The sequence below is a fragment of the Rattus norvegicus genome, chromosome 4, assembly GCF_021556685.1.
Source record: "Rattus norvegicus strain SHRSP/BbbUtx chromosome 4, alternate assembly SHRSP_T2T, whole genome shotgun sequence".
NCBI lineage: Eukaryota > Metazoa > Chordata > Mammalia > Rodentia > Muridae > Rattus > Rattus norvegicus.
In genome coordinates, this window is record NC_141537.1 from 164,796,448 (window position 1) to 164,806,641 (window position 10,194).

A 10,194-nucleotide genomic window follows, 5' to 3' on the forward strand; every position below is an offset into this window, starting at 1 on the left:
TGAGTTCAAGACCAATCTGGTCTATACAGTGAATTCCAGTGCTACATAGTGAAACCTTGACTGAAAGAAGCCAATAAAAATAAATACACCCAAGGACAATTGACTTTTACACCACAAGGTTAGTATGTAACTCATTTTTGGGTCATACATTTGATGTATTTGTTCAACACAACATTTACTAATAAGGAAAAACAAATTTTAAATTTTTAGATATTTAAAATTGGTGTGTGTGTGTGTGTGTGTGTGTGTGTGTGTGTGTGTGTGTGTGTGCTGGAGATGGGAAGGCCTTCTACAGTGTGTGTGTGTGTGTGTGTGTGTGTGTGTGTGTGTCTGTGTGTGTGTGTGTCTGTGAATGTAGACTAGAAAACAGCTTTCAGGAGTTGGCTCTTTGCTTCTGCCATGCGGGTCCTAAAGATTTAACTCTGCTGGTCAGGCTTGGAGGCGAGCACCTTTACCAGTAGAGCTTTCTCACTGGCCTCCTCAAATCTAAAGTATCTCAGCAATTTTTGGAATGAAAAGTACTCTTCTCCCAACATTTAAGAGATGAGACTTTGTTTCAGAGACTTTTAGTACTTAGTATGTGGCAATCCTGAGTTGATGGCTAGATTGATGACAATTCCTAATGAATATGAAAGAAATAGACCTGAGTCTATAATTTTCTTTATACTTCAAGGAAACAATTATTCTAATTACTAGAACCCTCAAGGCCAGTGACTTAGGAACCAGCACTTGTTATCTTTGTCTTTTTGACAGTTCTACAATCTAGGTGAGGGGTTTGTAGAATTGAAGGCTTCTGGCCTGCTGGTGCCTCCTGCTGGTTGTGTGAAGCCTGAATGGGGGACTATTACTTGATCCCAGATGAACTTTCTGTGGGAATGAAGATCAGGGCTCCTGTACCACTCCCTACAAACCTTCTCTTTTCCTATCTGGACACATGCATGGAATGCTGTCTTCCAGCTATTGTTAACCAAGTGAGTGGGAGCACAGGAATGCACAGAAGATGAGAACAAGACTTCCAACCATTCTTATTTCATGTTTTGTAATCTATTATGATGCATGCAGACAAGAGATTCACTAAAATCAAACCCAGTGGCATCCATTTCTTACAATTGTGTTATTTATAGCCAAATACTTGCAAAGTCTGAAAATCTTGTGTTGACTGAGTAGATCAGTTTAACTAATCTTTTGCCATTCTAAGGTCTTTGGTTAATACTGCAAGGAAAATTGTAAGATGGTAAATAATTCTGAGCTAGCTAGCAGGGTGATCTGATATGCACTTGAGAGGTCTGTACTGTGTGCCATCATTAGACTACGCTGGGAGTGGGTGAAAATCACCCTGAAGAAAAGCGTGATTATCATCATGAAGTTAACCACCTGAGCCTTTCTTTGCTCTGTTCCTTCATAATCTTTCCTAGCAGTCATAGGCCAGGCTGGCTCTTTCTACTAAGTATTTTTCTGCTCTAGTATGTTTTGGTTACAAGCTGATCATACGCTGACATTGTTCTTGCATTGACTTACAGAGAACTCCAGTGTACAAAAAATTTGAGTATTTGAGTACGACTGAAACCTTAGAGTATGTGTTGTTCTTGCACAGCATGTAAGTTATACTCTAACAAGACTTCTATTTACCATATTAACACATTTTATGCATCAGTATACTCTACTGTCTACATTACTACAGTAAATGAAAAAATGCTGAGAAAACATGCTTTTTGTAATGAGAAAAATATTTTTTTCTATTGATTGAATTTCTACACCATGCGTTGGAACATGATTTATTTTTTTTTATTTTTATTTTTTTTTAACTTGAGTATTTCTTATTTACATTTCGAGTGTTATTCCCTTTCCCGGTTTACGGACCAACATCCCCCTAATCCCTCCCCCTCCCCTTCTTTATGGGTGTTCCCCTCCCCATCCTCCCCCCATTGCCGCCCTCCCCCCAACAATCACGTTCAGTCTTAGCAGGACCCAGGGCTTCCCCTTACACTGATGATCTTACCAGGATATTCAATGCTACCTATGAGGTCAGAGTCCAGGGTCAGTCCATGTATATTCTTTAAGTAGTGGCTTAGTCCCTGGAAGCTCTGGTTGCTTGGCATTGTTGTTCATAAGGGGTCTCGAGCCCCTTCAAGCTCTTCCAGTTCTTTCTCTGATTCCTTCAACGGGGGTCCCATTCTCAGTTCAGTGGTTTGCTGCTGGCATTCGCCTCTGTATTTGTTGTATTCTTGCTGTGTCTCTCAGGAGAGATCTACATCCAGCTCCTGTCTGCCTGCACTTCTTTGCTTCATCCATCTTGTCTAATTGGATGGCTGTATGTGTATGGGCCACATGTGGGGCAGGCTCTGAATGGGTGTTCCTTCTGTCTCTGTTTTAATCTTTGCCTCTCTATTCCCTGCCAAGGGTATTCTCGTTCCCCTTTTAAAGAAGGAGTGAAGCATTCACATTTTGATCATCTGTCTTGAGTTTCATGTGTTCTAGGCAGCTAGGGTAATTCAAGCATTTGGGCTAATAGCCACTTATCAATGAGTGCATACCATGTGTGTTTCTCTGTGATTGGGTTACCTCACTCAGGATGATATTTTCCAGTTCCAACCATTTGCCTATGAATTTCATAAAGTCATTGTTTTTGATAGCTGAGTAATATTCCATTGTGTAGATGTACCACATTTTCTGTATCCATTCCTCTGTTGAAGGGCATCTGGGTTCTTTCCAGCTTCTGGCTATTATAAATAAGGCTGCTATGAACATAGTGGAGCACGTGTCTTTTTTATATGTTGGGGCATCTTTTGGGTATATGCCCAAGAGAGGTATAGCTGGATCCTCAGGCAGTTCAATGTCCAATTTTCTGAGGAACCTCCAGACTGATTTCCAGAATGGTTGTACCAGTCTGCAATCCCACCAACAATGGAGGAGTGGGAACATGATTTAAAATGTGGCTCTACCACTAAATGTAATGTCAGGAAAATAACTTAAACTTTAATTTGTTCAAAGAGTTAGCTAAAGTACTAAGGGCTATAAGAATAATATAGTTTATGGAAAACGTTAATATTCAAAAGATAACTCTTTATTAGGGAACACAAACATAAAGTTAAGGTAAATTTTAAACAATGGAATTTCATTTTATTTTGGCCATTTCTTGTGTGTGTGTGTGTGTGTGTGTGTGTGTGTGTGTGTGTGTGTGCTCGTGAGCATGCATGCGTATATGAATACAAACAGGTCTTCATGTCTTGGAGGCCAGCAGAGGATGTCAGATACTCTGGAGCTGGAGTTACAGGTAGAGGAGGGTCCCTGGGTAAGGGTTCTAGGAACTGAACTATAGTCCTCTGTGAGAACACCAAGTACACTGATTCATCTTCTCAGTTCTGTGCCTTATTTTTTGAGAGGATCTCTCACTGGAACGGGACCTTACTTTTTCAAGACTGGCTAATATGTAAGCCTTAGGAACTCTGTCTCTGACTTTCTAGGGCTGGGACTATGAACTCAGGTTGTAGACTTGGGCTTTTGATGTGGGCGATGGAGGATTAAAGTAGGTCCCCATGTTTGCATGGCAAGTACTAAAGTGACTGAGCTATCCCCCCAAAACCTTATTTTAGTTTTTATATAGGATCATACTATCTAGGCTGACCTGGAGCTCACCATTCTTCTACCTCAGCCTCAGAAGTGTTGGGAATATAGGCGTGTAACACCACTCCATGCCTAAAAGATGCGGAGATGTTTTAATTTTCAAATTAATTTCTAAATCAGCCTGAAACATAATGGGTTTATCATATTTTCACACGTGCTTCATTCTTTTACTTGGAGTAAACAATCAGTTATGCTTTTTATATTCTAATAAGTATCTACTGGACACTGAGTAATTAATGTGCACAGATTTTGGGTGTTAAAATTACTTTGGAGAGGATAATAGCTAACACAAAGCACCAGAGTTGAAGCCCTGTGTTAAGACTGCAGTAAACACACCTCAATTAATACAGCCACCAACCCTTCCATTATAATTATTTATAGATGATACCACACTAGGATTAAGAAAATTGAGCAATTGTTACAGAAGATAAAGGTTGAGCCAGGAATTCCTGATTAAGAATGAATGAAAGAGGCAAGTCCCCAATAGAAACTGCTCTAGTAGAGTCTAGACTCAACCAGTTCCTGTCTTCCCCAAGATTGTTTCTCCTTCAACTTCTACAATTCAAACCCAGGGCCTAATGACTCTTTAAGCGACAAAGTTGCCTAAATGCTGTGAGATCCTTGCCCTCCCTTTGAAGGAACAGTAGCTAGCAGCTATTTAGAGGAGCATAGGCTTCAGGATCTCTTGGTTTTATGCCACATGTTGTCTATTACCTTTTCTTCCTCCTTCAGAACTTCAGTCCTCTTCCCATAGCCCATTTTCTTGTTTACAGACTGTATCCCTTCATGTTTGCATATAAAATGCAAACTCTAAGATCACATATGAGAAAAGACATGTGGTAGTTGAAGAGATTGTTTTTTTAATGATGACCAGTATTGATGTTTGTGCCCTCCTGTCTTCATGATCATTTCAGTGTTATCCAGAATCTGAGTGGAACAGTTTTTGGAATTCAGGCTAATCTCCATGGATTCTTCAAGGTCACAAAGCTTCTTTCTTCATGTTCCTCTCTACCTCTGGGTGCTCACATTCTGCTCACCCTGACTCATTGCAAAACTTGCATCCTTCACTCTTTCAGCAACTATGGCAACTACAAATTCAGGTTACCTTAAGTCTTTCAGTTTGGCAGCTTGACCAAAGGTCTAGAGACATATGGAGTGTTGCCTGGTCCTCAGTGGTGACACAGGGTCCTCAATCAGAATAGTTTACCCCTTATGCCTTCCTTCAGTTTCACACAAATCATGTATTATTTGAGGACAAACAAAACATTTCTTATGCTCACCCTGTCCTGCAACTCTTCTTTTTCTTTTCTGAAGATGTCAATGAATTTTAGACAAGCAGAGGGATCTTTCTCTTTATTCTTTATGCCCCCCAGTGTGCTCCACTGACATGAAGCACTTCTGAGTAAGGTCCTCCATGGCCACATCTTCAAATGCACCAACCTGGATGATCCAGCAGCACCACATCAAACTTAGTTTAATTGCTGGCTTCTTAGTAACTATTTCAATGAAGATAAAATTCATGTAAAAGTTTATCAGTCCAATTAGATTTGAAGAGATGTCAGTCAGAAGAATTACACATCATGGACAAAGCAAGACACTGCTCTTCATGTTCTTTTGGATGGAAGAAATCTTCAAGGGCAATGGCCTTCTTGGGTGCAAATATATTCTTTTAGATCATTACAGTTGGTACTGTCTATGCCACTTTTATGCAGGAAGGCACAATGACCATAGTCTTGGACTTCATACCTGGAATAAAACAAAGGGATGACTTTTTTATTTATGAGACCCAATACAGCCTCATATAGTGAATAAATCTAAACTTTGGTGATCATGGTTCAAATGTGCTCTTTGGAGAGGAAGCTATGCATGCTGTTGCTGTTCTCTTGCCAGTCATTAATACTTAACCTCCTGGCACAGATAAGAAGGTGCTGTGTGACTCCACTCCTCAAAAAAATCATCATGGCTCGGCACTCTATGCTTCTAACAAGGAAGAAAGAAAACATGCTAACCATTCAAAGAGGGATCCGATTCCTCCATGCATGTGGTAATGAAATGAGTAAGTTAATGTATTAAGGCACTTAGAGGTAGTGCAGGGGGAGAGTGTAACTGTCATTTCAGGGAACATCTTTTCATGCTTCTCAATCCAGGTCTGTCATAACTTTGCCATAGGCATTCACTTTGCCACTCTAACCAATTCTAGTGTGAGATAAAGCCTTACTTCCTTGGCAGAGTGACAGGGTGTATAAAAAGTGCTACGCGGAACTGCTAGCAAAAGTTTTCTAAGTTTTCCTTCTGTAGGTCACATATACAACATGTAATATTGAGAATTCCAAACAAGAAAACACAGAATAGTGAGTCGTGGTGAAGTTCTGATGATAACGTGATCAAAATGCCTTTGTTACCTTGGTTACTTTGAACATCACCACTGGTGTACCCTTTGTTCATTTCTAAAGAGACCCTCAAATTTTAGTCTTATTCTTAGTCTAAAATCTGTGTGTATAGTCAACTCTTTGGTGTCCTTGAAGGAGTTAAAGCTATCACCAGTCACAGACACTCAGGTCGGGTCCCCTACATAAAACAATGCAGTGCTTGCATAGCTCCTGTCGCAGACTTCAGGTTGTCCCCTAAATAATTTATGTAGAATCATGTCCATGTTAGATAAATAGTAGTGATGCTGTCTTGCCAGGCTCTGATGACAGGAAAATAAGTCAGACACATTCAATAGAAGTACAATCAGTTTACTCTCTAAAAGTCTTTCACCTGGGGTTGGTTGAGTCCACACATGGAGCATGTAGATGGAGAGGTGCTAGACTTCCATGCTGAGACATGTCCAGTGTGCCAATGTTCCCATGAACTATTATGGGAAATCCATACGAGGAAGCCCTACTCCTTGATGGTGCAGAAAGTAATTGTAATTAAAAAAATAGAGTTTGAAAAAGACTTACTAAATAAGATGACTTTTGATTTTGGTATTTGGAACTTAGACTCCATATCTGGCTTAAAGTATCTTTTGGTGAACCCTAATCTCATATAATCTGACTGCTCTTTCTCTGTCATGTTGGGAGTGAAGCCAGGGCCCTTTGTATCCCTAGGTATGTCCCTAACCCCACGCACCACTGAGGCTCTTTTAAGAAGAAACAACTGAGGCACTAGTATGTATATAGGTTGAGCCAGAGGAAGACAATGTGAGATGGCAGGAACCTATGTGGCAAGAAGAGAAGACAGAGAAAACAGACCCCAACGACACCTTGACTATTGACTTCCAGAGCCTAGATCTGCTGCTTACACTGTGTCATTTATTGTGGTAACCCTAGCAAACTAATGCAGCACCTTTCACCAGCTCATAGCTTTACCTTTCTCTCAGTTTTTCTTCTTCTGTTTTTAAAAGTGGGATACGTAACATCTTAAGCTGTCATAGATACCATAGTTACCATGTTTTGTATTCAAAATTTATCTTGTGTCATATATTTTCTTATATGCTTTCAAAGTGGAAAACTACAATTACTGGTTATGTTGCTGCTTGCAAGTCATTGTGTGTTTTTAAACTAAATTTGATGGAAATACAATAATCCTAGAAACTTCTTTCCATTGAAACACTACTTCTGCAGAGGAATTTTATATTAATACCACAGAGCGAGCAACTGCTGTGGAGAAGGCACTCAGTACATGGCAGTTTGTAGCTACACTGTGAAAAATACAACCTTCTAAGTCTTTAATTCACTATGAAGTTGGGGGTGGGGGGTTAAATGCTTCCAGAACAAAAATAGAGTCTAAAGATACAATTAATTTTTTGCATTTGGGACAGCAGAGTAGTTCTGGAATTTTAAGTAAAAAGAAAACAAACCTCTCTCTTCCCAATTTATTCTCAACCATATTACTAGTCCACTGTTGGATAAAGAATTTACACACACACACACACACACACACACACACATACACACACACACACACATCAAATTTAGGTTAAAAATACACAATGACTTGATATATATATATATATATATGTATGTATGTAAGATATGTATATATATCTTCAGATCCTTACCAATAAGAAGTGAAAGGAAATACACACACACACACACACACACACACACACACACACACACACACACACAAGGTACACACAAAAACAGTCTTACTCAGGCAAGAGCTAAACTGCCCAGACTTAGGTCAAGTCTAGAATGAATGGAAGACAGTGCAAAACCTACCTAAACACATAGAAACAAACACTGGTGCTTGAGGGCATACTATTCCTAGATACCACCAGTTCACCTGAATCTTCTCTTCAGTGTCTGTTGGAAGGCCCCTTTAAGAAATGTATTTCAATGCCAGCAGCAAACCACTGAACTGAGAACGGGACCCCCATTGAAGGAATCAGAGAAAGAACTGGAAGAGCTTGAAGGGGCTCGAGACCCCTTATGAACAACAATGCCAAGCAACCAGAGCTTCCAGGGACTAAGCCACTACCTAAAGACTATACATGGACTGACCTTGGACTCTGACCTCATAGGTAGCAATCAATATCCTAGTAAGAGCACCAGTGGAAGGGGAAGCCCTGGGTCCTGCTAAGACTGAACCCCCAGTGAACTAGACTGTTGGGGGGAGGGTGGCAATGGGGGGAGGGTGGGGAGGGGAACACCCATAAGGAAGGGGAAGGGGGAGGGGGATGTTTGCCCGGAAACCGGGAAAGGGAATAACACTCGAAATGTATATAAGAAATACTCAAGTTAATAAAAAAAAAAGAAAAAAGAAAAAAGAAAAGAAATGTATTTCAAGAAACAGTAGATGTATCTGTTTATAGAGGTAGAATTTTTACCACAATTTATGATTAACACTAAATAAATATGAAGGCTTACCAATTATTGTATTTACTTCCATTTGTCCAAACCCAGGGTCCGCGAAAATCTTTTTTGTACAGTCCAATCCAAAATGTTTGTATATCCTCCATTTGCTTCATTACAATATCCTGTGACAAAGCAGAATGCTGTTAGGGGTATCATCTAGTGGTCTTATTATCAGTATATAAAAATGTTACTGCCTTTGTCTGACTCCATCATGCTCTTACCACAGGTCCTGCAGGGGAGTTGAGTACCTAACACCCTGTCTTTAGTTACATCAGGGAAAAAAATTTTGTAAAAACTAAAGTTAGAGTAGGAGCAGAGGGGGTCTCTGACTACACTGCCTGCCTTTGGAATCCTTTCCTTCCCTTTACTGGGCTACTCCTGTTTAGCCTCAATAGGAGAAGATGCTTCTAGTCTTACTGCAACTTGTTATGACAAGACAGGCTGATAACCATGGGAGGCCTCCCCTTTTTGGAGAAGAAAGGGAGGAAGAGAGGATGGGATAAGGGGAGATGCAAAGGAGGGACTGGAAGGAGACGAGGGAGGGGAAGCTGCAATCAGAACATAAAGTAAATAAAATATTTATTTTTTAAAAAGACTGAGGTTAGAACATAGCACTTTGGCCTTAATTCTGAAACAGCTCCCTGTTTTGCCTGAAGCAAAAAAACTCCAAGTTTCTGTAATGGCTTACCAGACCCCATGGTAAGCTTTAGGCAGGGTGATTGGCTATCTTTTTGGTTCCTTGACTATTCCAAGCATTTATCCATCTTAAACCTGTGCTCCAGCTAATTTATTTCCCCAGACTCTTCATCTCCTAGGTGCTCCCTTGACTACCTGCCCTACCTGTTTTATTTCTTTGCTCAGATGCCATTATTTCAAGGACATGAGCTTGTTTCCAATCTACCCACTTGGAGAAGTGAAAAAATGCTTTGATTTGTATCTAACATACTGAATAATTTATGTATTTTCCATTGCTACTTCTAGTTTTCTGTCTTCCTCTCTGAGCTCCAAGTTCGCCAAAGCCAAAAGATCCAAGTCTTAACTATTCAGCATGCCAAGCGGGAAATCTAACCAATTCAGTCTGGTCGTTGAACACAGCAAGAGTTGCATCGTGGAATTTGCAGGTCTCTTTGGCAGTGAACCATGAATTTGCATGTGAGAAATGAGTGAAGCAGTTCCGATTTAATTTGTTCCAGCCATGAAGGCAAATCTTTACTCCATCGCTGCACACCTCGTTTTTGGTTTGTCTTGTAACTGTAACTGAACACAGGACATGAAGATACTGTGAGAGAAAGGAGTCTGACTTTCATTGTGAAAGATTCCTCTGAATGCTACAATGATAAAAATACATTTCACGTTCATATCACTTTTCAGTCATTGGACTTTAGCCATCAAGTCCATGATGAAAGGCTAACCAAAGTGGACAGCACAAGTGAAAGAAGCATTGGAGAATTAAGATTACATGGAATTAAGACTATACATGGACTGACTCTGGACTCCAACCTCATAGGTAGCAATGAATAGCCTAGTAAGAGCACCAGTGAGAGGGGAAGCCCTTGGTCCTGACAAGATTGAACCCCCAGTAAATGTGATTGTTGGGGGGAGGGTGGTAATGGGGGGAGGATGGGGAGGGGAAGCCCATATAGAAGGGGAGGGGAAGGGTTAGGGAGTTGTTGGCCTGGAAACCGGGAAGGGGAATAATAATCAAAATGTAAATAAGAATTACTCA

The 10,194-nt window shown here is 40.4% G+C and overlaps 1 protein-coding gene across 1 annotated transcript in view; it reads right to left on the reverse strand.

Annotated features, from left to right (window-relative positions):
* Positions 1-4,467: 4,467 nt before the first annotated feature.
* Positions 4,468-10,194, reverse strand: part of Clec2m (C-type lectin domain family 2, member M) — a 10,908-nt gene continuing 5,181 nt past the window's right edge. The window contains exons 3-5 of the mRNA NM_001194985.2: positions 9,538-9,725; positions 8,481-8,590; positions 4,468-5,370 (exon numbers count right to left, since the gene is read on the reverse strand). Of these exons, the coding sequence (NP_001181914.1) occupies positions 5,256-5,370; positions 8,481-8,590; positions 9,538-9,725 (413 nt within the window). The 3' untranslated portion in view covers positions 4,468-5,255. The remainder of the gene's footprint in view (positions 5,371-8,480; positions 8,591-9,537; positions 9,726-10,194) is intronic.